Source organism: Labrus mixtus, chromosome 11 (genome assembly GCF_963584025.1).
Source record: "Labrus mixtus chromosome 11, fLabMix1.1, whole genome shotgun sequence".
Lineage (NCBI taxonomy): Eukaryota > Metazoa > Chordata > Actinopteri > Labriformes > Labridae > Labrus > Labrus mixtus.
This window is the reverse complement of record NC_083622.1, coordinates 22,116,329-22,131,769: the sequence shown is the minus strand read 5'-3', so window position 1 is coordinate 22,131,769 and position 15,441 is coordinate 22,116,329. Positions and strand designations below refer to the sequence as shown.

At 41.2% G+C, this 15,441-nt stretch overlaps 3 protein-coding genes across 7 annotated transcripts; all 3 read left to right on the top strand.

The window, feature by feature from the left end:
• The first annotated feature begins 826 nt into the window (after positions 1 to 826).
• Positions 827 to 8,222, top strand: wdtc1 (WD and tetratricopeptide repeats 1). 5 transcript variants are annotated; one of them, XM_061050920.1, is made up of 16 exons: positions 827 to 964; positions 1,593 to 1,650; positions 1,814 to 1,897; positions 2,012 to 2,058; positions 2,424 to 2,535; positions 3,291 to 3,478; positions 3,574 to 3,756; positions 3,862 to 3,956; positions 4,061 to 4,176; positions 4,266 to 4,341; positions 4,450 to 4,546; positions 4,647 to 4,817; positions 4,917 to 5,152; positions 5,404 to 5,572; positions 5,789 to 5,981; positions 6,641 to 8,222. In XM_061050920.1, the coding sequence occupies exons 2-16, from the start codon at positions 1,603 to 1,605 to the stop codon at positions 6,836 to 6,838; spliced, it is 2,013 nt and encodes a 670-aa protein (XP_060906903.1). In that variant the 5' UTR covers positions 827 to 964; positions 1,593 to 1,602; the 3' UTR covers positions 6,839 to 8,222. The 5 variants fall into 5 exon arrangements, with proteins under 5 accessions (XP_060906903.1, XP_060906899.1, XP_060906902.1 ...); XM_061050916.1 differs by having other exon boundaries at positions 1,512 to 1,650; XM_061050919.1 differs by having other exon boundaries at positions 827 to 1,052.
• Positions 8,223 to 9,427: 1,205 nt separating this feature from the next.
• Positions 9,428 to 12,615, top strand: LOC132984198 (transmembrane protein 222-like). The gene is made up of 6 exons (XM_061050914.1): positions 9,428 to 9,582; positions 9,768 to 9,852; positions 10,030 to 10,061; positions 10,159 to 10,255; positions 10,346 to 10,476; positions 11,927 to 12,615. The coding sequence occupies exons 1-6, from the start codon at positions 9,464 to 9,466 to the stop codon at positions 12,012 to 12,014; spliced, it is 552 nt and encodes a 183-aa protein (XP_060906897.1). The 5' UTR covers positions 9,428 to 9,463; the 3' UTR covers positions 12,015 to 12,615.
• A 135-nt stretch (positions 12,616 to 12,750) lies between these two features.
• On the top strand, positions 12,751 to 15,175 carry LOC132984194 (trophoblast glycoprotein-like). The gene is made up of 2 exons (XM_061050910.1): positions 12,751 to 13,451; positions 13,655 to 15,175. The coding sequence occupies exons 1-2, from the start codon at positions 13,192 to 13,194 to the stop codon at positions 14,628 to 14,630; spliced, it is 1,236 nt and encodes a 411-aa protein (XP_060906893.1). The 5' UTR covers positions 12,751 to 13,191; the 3' UTR covers positions 14,631 to 15,175.
• Positions 15,176 to 15,441: the final 266 nt, after the last annotated feature.

Genomic DNA, 15,441 nt, shown 5'->3' with positions numbered 1-15,441 from the left:
CTAAATAAAACTATTTTGGGGCCCCAAACCTTTTTCATAATCAATAGGAGTTTCTTCACTCCTAGATCTATGAGAACATAAAGGCCTACATCATCACTAAATACATGAAACATGTGTAAAATGTCTGCAGTTAATATAAACATTTTATTTGCACTTTTGGCAGAGGTTGTACACAAAGCTGATGGTTTTCTTATTATAAAATGTGTACTGTATGTATTTGATGGTTTTTGTAGATGAAACTGTAAGTTGCTGCTATTCTTGGCCAGGTCTCCCTTGAAAAGAGACCTCTGATCTCAATGGGACTAACCTGGATAAATAAAGGTTAAATAAAGTTAAAATAAGAATTAGGTAAATTCATACCATCGGTTCAGAAACATGTTATGAGCAAAGCTCCTCAGTGCAACCATATGTACAGTGTAACATGGTTTTAAGTCTTGATCAGACTAAGCCTATTATATTCAACTTTACATCCTTAAACTACCTCTTAAGTAAAGTCAGCTTAGACCACAGACTGTAGGATTAGACCTTTGATCCACAGCCCTTTTATACCTGGCTGATTGCTGTTTAAGGACCTTATTTCACACTGTCGCAGTTTCATGAAGCTATTTCACTTTACTGCTCAGTTTTTGATCAATACGTTTCTATCTAAATGAGAGGACAACTGACTTTTATTAACGCACAATACTGGTATTTTGCAGCACAAGTGTTCCTAAACCCCTTTTTGTAATAAAATGTTCAACTTTAATTTGTAGAAGAAGGCTATTATTTTGAAATAAATCCTGACCGGAAGTGTTTTAGCAGAAGACAGCTGCGTGATGATAACGTAATCAGTGGGAGGAGCTTAGTGTTCAAGTCAGAGAAGATATTAGCGTGAATCCTGTCAACAAACTCACTTAGAGTGGGATTCTTTACGTCTATTAAATTGACATTTCTTGACAGGGGCGGTTCTAGTTCAATGCAAGCGGTGAGATTCATTTTGCAGTCTGAAATCGCAATTTAAGCGTTTCAAATGTTAACGATACAGGGACTGGACGTTTTGTTTAGCTAACAAGGTAACGCAAATACGCTAACACCAGCTACTTGGTGAACTGGTCTTTTAAAGGCCTGGTGCATGAGTATCCTGCGATGCTTACAGCCTAACAGTTATTTTACGTATGAATAGTTGTCATTGTTTGAGAAACAGTCAGACGGTTATAATACTGACAGAGCTGCAAAGCTAAAATTAGCTTGTAAGCTAATCAGCTCGGCTTGTTTATGTTTTTTTTTCTACCGGAGCTGAGGGACTGTCTTTGTAGTAGAAACGTGTGTAGATCAGAAAACGGTATATGCTATGCTTATTATCTCTATTTTAGATTAGGTTATGAGTAAATAATTCAACATACTGCTGAGGACACTGTCTTTACGGTTTAACATCAAATTACCCACAAAACCAACGTGAAATCACTGTATGGATGGGATAAGTGTCATTGCTCTACTGTCTACGATTCCTTATGTTTTCAACTTCTTTCCAGCTTTTGAGAAATACAGGGTAAATGTCATCTGTGCTCTGACCACTGGAACCTCCAGCCCAGACCCTATTTTTTTATGTTTAGTGGTGAGGCGATGACTACTGTCAACATCACCAGAGACATCCTGCACAGGCAGATCAGAGTGAGTAGATGCAGTCAATCTACCTGTGATCAGACACTGTTTATGCTAACTAGAAATTATACTAACTTAAGAACCCAAACCACATGTTCAGTACCTTTACACATTTCTTACTATGCTATCTGATGGGCAAAAGTCTAATGAGGAATTTAATTCATATCTTCAGGACAAAAGAGCACCAGGCTTTCAAAGGTCCTATCATGTGACAGACCCTTTCATCAAAAGACTTGGACTCGAGGCTGAGCTTCAGGTTAGTAACAGCAAGTCTGTGAAGGCACATGATGGAAAAGCGAGGGAGACCAAGAAGATAATTCTTTGTTTTATCGTATCTTCGCTGTAAAAGGTTTACCTTCTGTCTCAACAGGGTCATACCGGATGTGTGAACTGTTTGGAGTGGAATGAGCGAGGAGAGTAAGTGTTGAAAACCTGAAGATTCACCTAATTTACATCTTTAGTTATTAACCTGGGATCAATTACTGGGTTACATCACAATATAAGTATGTCAAAAATGTGATTATTAGGTTAGTTGGATGAACTGTATGTACACAAAAGGCCGATAATGACTTCGCTATTTGTTCAAGAAAGAATAAAATTCTAAACATTGCTGCTGCAATGTAACAAATGTAATGTATTTTGATAAGTAATGGTACAAATGCTTACAGATTTTCCGCTACTGCACATCTAACATGTCTGGATATTAGTATTAAAAAAATATATATATTTTGAAAAATCAATGCTGCTTGACTCATCTTGTTGATTTTTTTGTTGTTGTATAGTTTACTGGCTTCCGGGTCAGATGATCAGCATGCTGTCATCTGGGATCCATTCAAACACAAGAAGCTTACAACTATGCACACAGGTCATGCAGCAAATATATTTTCAGTAAAGGTAAGGAGAACTGAGAGAATGGGCATTTTGAATTTCAGTAGAGCAAATAGACTGAAGTCATTCACAGTGACTGAGTTTTAATACAGAATGATAATGTAGTTGAAGGTAATCGAGGCTGAAATTTGAGTCGGAACCAAACACTACCGCTCTCGTTGTTTTTCTACATTCTGCTTACATGTGGATGAGAGAAATGCAGTACTCAACTGAATTGAAGGGCATTTAATCCATGTTTTTAAGTCAACTATGTAGAGTTATTTTTATCACAACTTAGCATTTAAATTATCGGATTAAGGCAAAACAAAAACTCCACTGATGGTGCCCCTTTTTCTCATTTACAAATGCTCTCTTGAAGAAACCAACACTTTCTGCACATAGGGGGAGCTGTTGGCCATATAGTGCATGGCATGTAGAAAACATCTCTTTACATGTTAGGCTATGTTGAATCAGTTTTGGTCTACCACAGAAATTGTCACAAGGCCATACCATTGTAGCTTCCTGACAGAAAGCTTAGGACTGAGGTCAAATACTGTGGGGAAATGTTAACATTTTAAGTTAAGTGGAAATGTCGTTTAATGTCTTTATCCAGAATGATCCATTAGCACAGAAATAGAAATATAGATGTATTAGTCATATAAATACTCCATGTGAACACCTTGATAATGCCTTCATCTTTGGTTGCCCACAATTAAATATTGCTAATCATTGTGCGTGTGTACTTATCATTTCATTTTGCTCTGTTTGTGTCCCCCTAACAGTTCCTCCCTCACTCCGGAGACAGAATCTTGATAACAGGTGCGGCCGACACAAAAGTCCATGTGCATGACTTGACGGTGAAGGAAACCATCCATATCTTCAGCGATCATACCAACAGAGTCAAACGCATCGCCACAGCGCCCATGTGGCCAAACACCTTCTGGAGCGCTGCTGAGGATGGCATCATTAGGTTCGAAACCCAGTTATCCAGAAATGAATTAAATCATGTGCCATGTTATCCCCCCCCCGGTAATATTTATGTTCCATTCCTGGTGTCCACAACAGACAGTATGACCTGAGGGAGAGCAGTAAACGCTCTGAGGTGCTGATTGACCTGACAGAGTTCTGTGGTCAGCTGGTCGAGGCCAAGTGTCTAGCTGTCAACCCGAGGGACAACAACTACCTGGCTGTGGGTGCCAATGGGCCTTTTGTCCGCCTTTACGACATCAGAATGATTAACAACTACAGGTTGGTTGCGGTATTATTTGGTTCTTATGATTACCGGTATTAATCAATCACTCAAATGTGCTACATTCTCCATATCAACTAACGTCCCTTTTTGCCCTCCTACAGGAAATCTATGAGTCAGAGCACATCAGCATCGGTGCACACATTCTGTGAGAGGCAGAAGCCCATCCCAGACGGTGCTGGGCAGTATTATGTTGCAGGTGCATACATGGCTGAAATATGGCTGGTATCAGATTTATTGAATGGGTACACTAACTTTTAACAATGTGCTTTAATAAGCTCATCCTTTGTTTGAACACTTCAGGGCACCTGCCAGTGAAACTCCCAGACTACAATAACCGCCTGAGAGTGCTGGTGGCCACCTATGTCACCTTCAGTCCAGATGGCACCGAGCTTCTGGTTAACATGGGTGGGGAACAGGTAATCCTTTAAAAAAATGAATAGCCAGAGGAGTTGTGAATTTCTTTGTCATTGTTAAAACGTATCCTTTAACTCCCCGGTTCTTCTAGGTGTATCTGTTTGATTTGACATTCAAACAGAAGCCGTACACCTTTTTGCTTCCAAAAAAGTGCCAATCATCGACAGGTGGGTCTGTGCCACTGGTTGTTATGACAACAAATCTTAAATGGTGCCTTGTAGAAATAAATAGACATCTGTATATGTAGTCATTATTTATGAAACTTTGCTTCACAGGGGATCTACAGAATGGAAAAACAACCAATGGCGTCTCCAATGGAATCCACCTACCAACCAGCCATATTCGATTTGCTGAAAGCAAGATGCACTCTAGGTATTTATGTTTACCCTGGTTGGTTTTTGTGCACAGACTTCATTTCAAGATCAAGCATGTACATAGGTGAGTCATGCTTCTCGTTCTCTTTTCGTGCTAGTTCTACCGATCTCCCTGCTAGCTTGGAGAAAATAAAACAACAGGCTAATGATGCATTCGCACGGCAGCAGTGGACACAGGCCATCCAGCTGTACAGTTTAGGTATTCACCACACCAGCTGCAACGCCATGCTGTATGGGAACAGGGCTGCAGCCTACATGAAACGCAAGTGGTAAGTGTCTTTGTATCGCAGCAGGGAGATGATTTCTAAACTGCTGTTGAAGGCTATGAAAGGACGTATCAAGTCTTTACTAATATCTGTGATTCACAGGGACGGAGATCATTACGATGCCCTCAGGGACTGTCTGAAGGCTCTGACTCTAAACCCTGCTCACCTGAAGGCTCATTTCAGACTTGCACGTTGTCTCTTTGAGCTGAAGTATGTGGCTGAAGCTCTGGAGTGTCTGGATGATTTCAAGGGAAAGTTTCCTGAGCAGGCGCACAGCAGTGCCTGCGATTCTTTAGACAAAGACATCAAAGCTGCTCTCTTCACCAAGACAGAAACAGGTAGGACAGAGTGAACTGGTTACTTGTCTGATGTGCAGTAACTGTTATTTGTGGAAGAGTATGAACACAAGTGGAAAATGGAAGAAAACACATTTTATGTTTGTTTTCTGGATTTTACGACTACTTAAAACTGTTTTTTGATACTCTTTTGTTTTGATCTTAGTTTTGTGTTCAAAGACTAACAGACAGTCTTTGTAAATGCATTTGAATGACTCTCTGCTAATAAGTACGATTTTTTTTTTTTACACTAGGAGACGATAAGAAGGCAAACAGCTCCATTAGGTTCCACTCATTCAGTCGGAAGGAGTCCGTCCCTGAAGATGAGCTGGTGTTGAGAGAACGCAGCTTTGACTACAAGCACAGATACTGTGGTCACTGCAACACCACCACCGACATCAAAGAGGCAAACTTCTTTGGAAGGTAAGTAGATCTCAGTCCCAGTCCCATTAGCTCACAAGGGGGCAATCACAAGCTCTGTAGCTGAAGGCAGATCTATGAATGGGCAGTAGAGAATAAGTAAAGCATTAGCCTCTTAAGGAGAGTAGCTTTCATATATAAATCTTTGATCTAGATACTGTTTCTACTGGATTTTTGTGATCTTATATTTCAATATAAGATCCTTTTTTTTCTCCACAGTAAAGGCCAGTACATCGTCAGCGGTTCAGATGATGGCTCCTTTTTTATCTGGGAAAAGGAGACAACTAATCTTGTGAGAATCCTGCAGGGGGATGAGTCCATAGTCAACTGCCTGCAGCCCCACCCCAGCTACTGCTTCCTGGCTACTAGTGGTATTGACCCTGTTGTGCGGTTATGGAACCCTAGACCTGAGGTAAACAAACTGACACTTTATTGTATTTAATAGGTCATGTTGGGGCACAGTGCTTCTTGGTTTGATTACCTAACTCTAAAATCATACTGATTCTCGGAATGTAGTTTGTTTAAATATCCAAACTCTTCCTTTGATGCATCAACCAGTGACCATCTGAGAACTTCGTTAAAATTAGGTGGTCATGTGATGTTCCATACATTTTAATTTCAGAAGACTCGATGAATTAAAGGAAGAATGTGCAACTTTTTGATCCAGTAGATGTCGCCCTTGAGCACCAGCATTAAACCAAAACAAAGTGCTGTTTGGCGACACCTCCGCTCTCCTCCAGCGGCACACCTCGAGCCCCTCTCCACTCCAGGCTATTTTTTTATTCTTTTCTCTAGTCCTTGACTAAAACAGCTTTATACGCAAGGCCGTCCCGTCCATGTAAACATGATGTAAACACAGCTCTGACAACAATACAGCTGGAGGGACTCAAGCTTCTTACTCATTGTAGACAGTCATGACTCAGAGAGACATTTACAGAGGATATACTTCACATTCTTCCTTTAACTTTTTGTCATGTAAAGTACGAGAGGTACAAATATATTTGAACATCCTTTGCATTTCAGCTGATTCGGTATCCCTTTTTCTTTCCCTTTTCTTTTCTCATAACACAGACTGAGTGTGACAATGTCCGTGTGGTGGAGGACATGGAGGGCGCGGCTCAGGCGAACCAGCGGCGTATGAATGCTGACCCACTGGAGGTAATGCTGCTCAACATGGGCTATCGCATCACGGGCCTGCGTGGCGTTGGTCCAGAAGGGTCCGATGATGAAGACAGCTCAGAGGGACAAGTGCAGTGTCGGCCAAGCTAAACAGAAGTGTCAGCCATTCAATTGAATGGATGTAGGAAGCAAGAAGCGCTCGCCCTGCCCAGCTCTCGTTTGAATCTTAATCCCCACCCCTTACAGTCTGACAGAAACATTGAGTGAATGTCATGTCACATATCTGCACTATGCATCACCCTCCCCTGTCCAAAGAGAGGACTGGCGGAGATCACTTTTGGGGAGAGGAATTCATGGAGGATGGAGAGTACATGCATTACACCCCTTCATTGCACCAACAACACCTCTGCCTCTCCCTCCACGCCCCACAGTGGCAGGGGCACACCTTGAGGAGAGCACCTTCCACGTCACTCCCCCGTTTCTCACAAAGAAGGAGGAGTTCAGCACTTATCCCTCCTCAGGTTTATGTTGGAGAGAAACACAATACGTAGAAGAAGAAGCTGGAGGTTGAGCGACCTATTCTCAGGTCAGGGTGGCCACACAGCAGTTGAGTCCTCCGTGGAGGATCAGATCACAGACCAGAAGAGAGTGCTTTGTTGCATCTCCTGTCTGCTAAAGCTGGAGCTCAGAGGTTTAGTGCCTGCTCATGCAGAAAAGCTGCACGCCCAAGGTATCCATTCTGAGTTAAACTCATATTTTAAGTTGGAGTTTTGGTCACAGGACGCCTAAAATGAATTGTCCACATTTTGAAAGTTGCAAGTGTTGCTACAATGAAATATATTTGTAAGCTTTGTTTGGTTTATAACTGTCAGAAAAAAAAAGTGTTTTCTTCTGCCAAAGGTTGTAATCTGTCATTTAAATGGCCAAGGCTTAAAAATGGTCTTCTTTGTTTCATTGAAACATGATTTTGGCATACAGTGCTCTTTTTAGTTAAGAGGTTTTACTACAAAAGATTTTTGACAAGGTCAAGTATCAATAAAAAAATATTTGTTTAAAAAAAAAGCGTTCTAAAATGTTTTTGATTTAAATCAAATCAGTGTTGTTGGTCCTCTGGCATGAATTGTCAATGGGAAAGTTCTATTTTGGGTATAAATGGGGCGCAGATGCTAATTTGTGGTTTGTTGCAACTATGTTTCTGTTGGCAATAGACAGGAACCCTATTGTTCCTGCGTACAGCCTGCGAGAGTTTAGCACTAGTCCTACTACCATCAGGGGTCCAGTCCTGCTTGCTTGGGGCTTATCTGAACATAGTAGTGTGCAAAAAAGGACACAGAGCCATCCTAACTGTTGTTCAGTGAACAGCAGATTTCTCCCAAAAAGGGTTAAATGTCAGGAATGAGTCCTTAAAATGTAACACTAGGCCTCCATGTGTTTGACTTTTTTCATTAATTTGGGATTATCTGTTTTTATTTGAGAATTCCTGCAAAATCCTTTGTTAAGCACAAGGTGAAGAATAAAATTAACAAACACCTTGTCTGTATTTTTTGTTTTGTTTTGCTGTTCTTTTCATCATAATAGATGATGAATTGTTTGTCCTAAACAGTTACACAACAGATACAGAAGAACTGACACATTACTAATTAGGTTGGGGAAAATACTGTAGGTGAGACTCTCTGGTATCCTGCTCATTCATCACTGTCTGCTGCTCTACTTCCCGCTGTTGCTGACTAGACAAGAAATGTTTGCACAGTACATCACAAGCAGGAGTCATTTGGAGAGCTTCTAACCACGTATACTGAGTGTAATGAGCTGACCCAGCTTAAGGGGTAGGTGATAAAGTATGATATAGCTGACTGAGTCTCTGAGTTTGACCAATAACAAAAACATTTTTGAAATTTCTGCCATAATAATTTTGAATAAATATTCCAGATAGTCCTTCACTTAAACACATGCAAAATGGAATAGCTGCCATTAATACTGTGAAATAAGGAGCATGGAAGCTTAGAAAATTCTCAGGGATGAGTTTTTAGAAAACAAATGTCTTGATAACTAAAATGACTGACATTATATATTTTTAAAGCATCATAAACATATACAATACACAGAGTAGTAATAAGTTATTTTCATCATAAACGTGTCTTTTTACGGATCTTTTGTGAGGTGCGTTAACGCAAACGTGTAACCTGTAAATTATTTTATTTTATTTTATTTTATTTTATTTTATTTTATTTTATTAGGCGCAATAAAGTGACAAACTGATGATATAGACAAGGTCAGGACAACGACTCCAAAATACAGTAAATAATAAAATAAAACAATAAAAACAGCAAAACACTAAGACATCAATAGACACACATCATACTACGAACAGAAAAACTACAAAACTATATGAAATACCTAAGAAAGGATACAAAAAGTGAAAGAAGCGATAGAGAGAAAGAGAGAAAGGGAGGGAGAGAAGGTGCCGCCTGTAAATTAGAAATGACTCTTTGCAAGGCTCCGTTGAGGTACGGTAAAAAAACAAAAACAAAAAAAAAACTACTTTTAAATGATAAAAAAACATTTAAAAAGACAGCTCATACAATGTCCAAAGATGTTGCCGTGCAAAAACAGCCGGTATTTCGCTTTATTACGTCTTGCAGGCGTCAGCCCCATTGAACGCCAGGTGGCGCTAAAAACGAGTGTTGTGGTTAGAGCTGGGACGCGACTTGACCCTTTTAGCGTTCCGTATAAGTCCGTCACTGTCATACCGCCGTGACGTCATTCCAGGCAGTGATGGCGGAGGTTGATGAGACCGACGTGATGATGAACTTCCACGGGGATTTCTTAAAAAGCGACAGAAAAACCAGTCGCTACCCTTACTGCATTGTTTGGACACCTATTCCTATTCTATCGTAAGAAGCTAACACGTCTGTAAACCCTGGTCTTGATGCGACAGGTTGTTATTCAGCTAATATCAGATGAAGCTGTTCTTATAAACCTACGTCATTCTTAGTGTAACGCATACTGTATATTTTTGATATACTCATCTGTATATCGATGTAACGCTGTTGTTTTATGCTGTGTGTGGATATTGCAGGTGGTTGCTCCCATTCATCGGCCACATGGGTATATGCACCTCTGCTGGGATCATAAGAGATTTTGCAGGATCATATTTTGTGTCGGTGAGTAGATCCACTTTACAGAGGCTGTTCACAGAAGTGTGCTGGCCCTGCTTAGGTCCAGTGAGGTAGGAATGAAAACGCAAAACCCTGCGCCTGCAGAAGCTGCCACTCACACAGTGGGAGTCTGTCACAATCACTTTCAATGACTAACGCAATGTTGTTGTTGTTTTAATCCAGGAGGACAACATGGGTTTTGGGAGACCAACAAAGTAAGTTTATTCTGGTCTGTTTCGTCTTTCAGCAAATGGTTCATAACAATAACAGCATAGAAAAATCACATTGATGAATTGTTATGTCATGTTGCAGGTATTGGAAGCTCGATGTGGACAAAGTGTGTGGCAATGGTGCTGCTACATGGGACAAAGCAGTGTTTGACGCTTCTGAGGAGTACAAGTGTCGACCAGTGAGACAGCGTTCATGTTTCTTGTAATACATTTTTCCACATCGTCATTATTAACATAGTAATAGATGCCTTTTCTCTATTTGTCCGAAGCACAATCTATGCTTAGATAACTGCCATTCCCACGTCGCCATGGCCCTCAACCTCATGCGCTACGACAACAGCACGTCATGGAACATGGTGAACCTGTGTATGCGGTCTCTTATTCACGGAAAACATGTGAGGTACGTATGTTAAACAAGTCATCCAGCCGTTTGTATCACCATTCAGAGACGCTCACGTGTAGTGTAAGCAATACATAATAATAATAATACATTTTATTTATAAGCGCTTTTAAAAACTCAAAGACACTTTACAATAGTTAAAAACATAAAGAACAGCACAGTAAGGACAGACTAACGGACATTGCAACATTACACACAAATCATAAAGATAACAACAATAAAGGTAAACTACAGACATGACAAAATAACAGTGAGTTTGATATTATTTATTAAGTTCAGCTCCTGTTACATTATGATTGTTTTACTATCATTTGTTCAACAACACGTAAAGTAGTGATTGAACAACCAACAGAAAAAAAACATTTATATGAAACTGTCCTTATGAGGAATAACTTATGCTGTTTGTTTCATTGCATGGTCGGGCAGTGTTTTGGTGATTATTTGGTCAAATGTAGATAAACAAGGTTCTGATTGAATGTATTGAATTAAATTAAATTCATTTATAACTACTCAAAAAAGCCAGAGGCGACACGGTCGAAGCAGGAATGGTGGCCGCACCAAAACAGTCCGATGCTATGACAGTTTGTGCCTCTATATCAATGCTGTGCGTAGTTTGACATTATCACTGAATCAACAATAGAGAGGAGAACATACTGGTCAACAGAAAAACAAAATGAAGCAGCTCATTTACCCGCACAAAGATTGTGCCGTTTGCCCAAACACCTGAATGGAAATGTTAGCGGGGAGCTGGCAGGAAACATTTCCGGTAAAATCAAGGTGAAACCATTGCTGCTGTTTGCATTCACACATGCTGCTCATCCTGAAAATGATCCCAGAATGTTTCAGGAGTTTTGTGCATTTGTGGAAGAAAAATCAGAAAAAAACCTTGGTAGGAAAAAAAGCTTTGATGGCAGATGGGACAAAAGATTTCAACATCATGGGGAAACATCTAGTTCCTGATGCTGAGCCAAACGCACCAAGAATGTTCCCAGTCTTTGAAATAACTGTGCTGCTGTTCACTGGTGAGCATTAAGAGACATATGGCTCAGAGAATCCCCCTCATTATTCTCGGCTGACCCACATAGAGAAGCGCTGGCGTCACAGTTTGTGCTGCCTCCTCTCATACATACCCACAGCACAGGAGTCCTTTTAAACTGGAGACGAGTCGTGTAATTTATCACTGACAGCCAGCGCCCCCCTCTGTGTCACCACTGAAGGTCACCCCTCCGCTGGGGCTCCCCGCACAGCCTGGGTGGAGAGGACAGTAGGACGCGGGCCGGGGTGCGTGTAAGGGGGAGGGGGGGGGGGGGGGGAGCTGTGGGCCTCTGAGAGTAAAGAGACAGGAACATGTGATACTTCAACACCTTGCATGCCCTTGTTTGAGTGTGCACACACACTCTCACACCATCCAGATGTTTCTCTAACACATCGCCCTCTCTGTATCTTTCAGCTGGGCAGCGTTCCTCAAAACCTGGTTCCCCTTCTTCATGCTCTGCGGGGTCCTCGCCACTTTCATCCTCACGTTAAACCTGCAGTAGTGAAGGCAGCAGCTCAGCCGGATAACTTCACAGACTTTACACTCTGTTGTAAGCTGTTGACATGATTGATGTGTTTACATTGGACTTCTGTTTATACAAAAATTCCATCTGAAAGTCTTCTTTGTCTCTTGGTTATCTAGTATCTTGGAGGGTATTTAAGGACAGAGTCAGGCTGTATGTGAGTAGTTTTAGTATCAGTTATTTATATTTTAATGTTTCTTTGTCTGTAATAAGTATTTATGAGTTTGTGAGATGCAAAAAATATCTACCAATCAGCTGCATTCTGTATTAACTTGTAAAAAAGGAGTTTATGAAGGGAGATGATAATCTCCAGAATTGCACCACAGCCGAGCCGCACGGTGGAATCCAGAGATGTGTTTCTCAAGAATGGCAGTGACAAACGTGTTTCCACCTCGGCTTATGCACATTTCAGTGATGTATTGCTTCAAATTGGCTTACTAAATCAAGACGCTGAAAGTCTTCATCAGTTACTTGTCTCAGAGATATGAGCATCTACCAAAGATAGAATGACGTAGGACCCACATGTGATGAATAATGGTTTTGTGCTGTAAGAAATCCTCTCTCCATTAATGTATAAAAACAAATGTTTCAATTTTTCTTCTTTGACACAAGTGTGTTTTTATTATTTGGGTATTATTTGACAGATTCTGAATGCTTTATAACTGCATCTCAATGATGGAATGTCAACTTAACTCTGCAAAACTATTCCAATTATGAGCAATGGTACATCACAATATGTATATGTTTTTTTTTTATTGGTTTGATTTTTATTTATTACTGTGTGTCTATTTAAGTTTAAATGTGCCTGTTTCTTAAAAAGTAATTAAGTATGTTCTGTGTACAGATTCCCCCCTGGCAGTCTGCGGTGTAGGTCACAGCACGATTGTCCTCTGTACCTTTAAGGGAACCACACACCTTTTCCATCGAGCAGATTCTGCGTGTTATGAACTTCATCAATTTACAGGAACCTCTATTCCCCGAGTGGAGCACATTCAGAGGGGCTGATACTAGAGCGCTCTTTGCCGCCTCTACAGCTTTCGCTAGTCTGTTAGGACGAAAGCAGCATTTACAATTTCACTCTTTCAGCCGTTCGTCTTCTGTTTAAATTTTTTGACCTTTCGTTTTAACCGTCTTTACGTCTTTTACGTCTTTAGAGATGTGTTTTCTCATGCTCCGAGTCTTTTTGGGAATCCTCCTCTGTGCTCAGTGCCAGTGCTCAGAGTGTCCTCTCGGCTGTGAGTGTTTCTCTGTGACTCGCACAGTGAAATGTGTCTCCACGGATCTGCTCACAGTGCCAGAAAAAATTCCAGGATATTCAAGGAATGTCATCATCAAAGGGAACAATATACATCAGATTGGACCTAATGCGTTTACAGAGCTGGAGAATGTCACTAACATCATTTTAAGCAATAATAGGTGAGAATGTCAGTGTTGTTTTTTTTGCTGTTGCTTCATTTGTATTTATTAAGCTATTAACTTTCTTGATGTGTATCTCAGAAATAAACCATTTCCTCTCCTCCGAATGATTTCTGTTTTATTTGACAGTATTATGATGTGCAGTATCTAAACATGAAAACAATAGTAAATGGACAGATTTAACTGTTAAGTGATGTTCACAGGATCACAGAGATGGCGTCCCACAGCTTCTCTGCCCTCCTCTACCTGCGCTTCTTGGACCTCAGCGGGAACACGCTGGCTCTCATCCACCCAGAAGCCCTCAGCATACCTGGCAGTCCCCTTCAGGAGCTCAACCTGAGCCGCTCGCTGCAAAACTACACCGCTCTCACAGACCTTACAACAGCTCTTCGCTGGGGCGGCCTTGGGGGTCTGCTCCACCTCGACCTCTCTGGGAACAACCTGGCCCTGCTGCCGCCCGGCATGTTCTCCCACCTCCCTAACCTGCAGCAGCTCTTACTCGCCAACAACTCCCTGGTGGCCGTCTACAGTGGGACCTTCTCTGGCATGAACCATCTGCAGGTTCTGGACCTGACACATAATGACTTCAGGACCTTCAGGGATGATGCTCTGCAGGAGGTTGAGAAGCTTGGCAACATCCGGATCCTTCTCGGTGACAACCCGTACACATGCTCCTGCGAAATCCGTGAGTTTGTGTCCTGGCTGAACGAATCGAGAGCTCAGGTTGATGTGGAAGCTGTGAGGTGCACCTCCCCAAGTAAGTTAAGTGGCACCCAGGTGCGAGGGCTTGGCATCCAGGCCATTGGATGTGTTGGTCCAGACCAAGCTGAGGTGGCGGACCTTTCTCTGCAGACCTCCTATGTCTTCCTTGGGCTGGTTCTAGGGTTTGTGGGCATGGTGTTTCTTTTTGTGCTCTACCTGAATCGAAAAGATATGAAGAAATGGATCATCGACATGAGAGATGCGTGTCAGGACGTCCTGGAGGGGTATCATTATCGCTTTGAGATTGACTCAGATCCTCGGCTGGGGCACATCCAGGCGGGTAACGTGGGCTGCAGAGTACAGGGGCATTTAGGATCTGCTCCATCACAGGAACTGCCAAATGACACGTGTATTCTCAAGGTCCCTGCAGATACACAGGTCAAACAGGTGACAGCCTCTTCCGCAATGCTCCGTTAGAGCTGGTGAGAGAGAAATATGTAAATGTGGATAGATAATGCTGGTAGATTCACTGTAAAACTACAAGTTTCCAATTAATAGATAGCAGTTATAAGCTCACCTTAAAGTGCCTTTTTTATTCAGGCACCAGAGCATTATATATGTATATTTACCTCAATAGTGTGTGTTTATCAAATATTTTATAAAACATATAATACACAGGATGCATTGAAAAATACATCTAGAATTGTGTTTTTTCTTTGCTGTTTGGTTTTAGCCTTTTAATATGTTAACATATAACAAAATTGCCTGAATGGGAAACGGCACAGATGGCATGAAATATATATGTTCATATTAGAAACTGTATACACATTTTACTATAGATCTTGATTAGATTATGTACTTTGAAATAAAAAAAAATCCTTAGCGTGAATTAATGGTGTGTGTCCATTGTGCTAGAATTTAAATGTGGTTTGAATTATTTGAAAAGAACTAGATGTTTAATGCCACTTTATGACATTAAACTTGTTTTTCAATTTGTTATAAATAAAAACAACTTGATGTATTACTTGTTCTCCTGCTTTGTTGTGGATGCAGTGAACCCACAAGACACCGTGCTGCACACACTCTTCTGCCAGGTGACCCTACTACTTCAGTTCACAGTTTGGGTGATTTAGTGTTTCCATGAGGGAAAAATAGGGCAGAATGAAAGAACTGTTGAGGAAAACACCTGCTGGCTCTTCAGCAGTACACCTGTGTGTGTGTGTGTGTGTGTGTGTGTGTGTGTGTGTGTGTGTGTGTGTGTGTGTGTGTGTGTGTGTGTGTGTGTGTG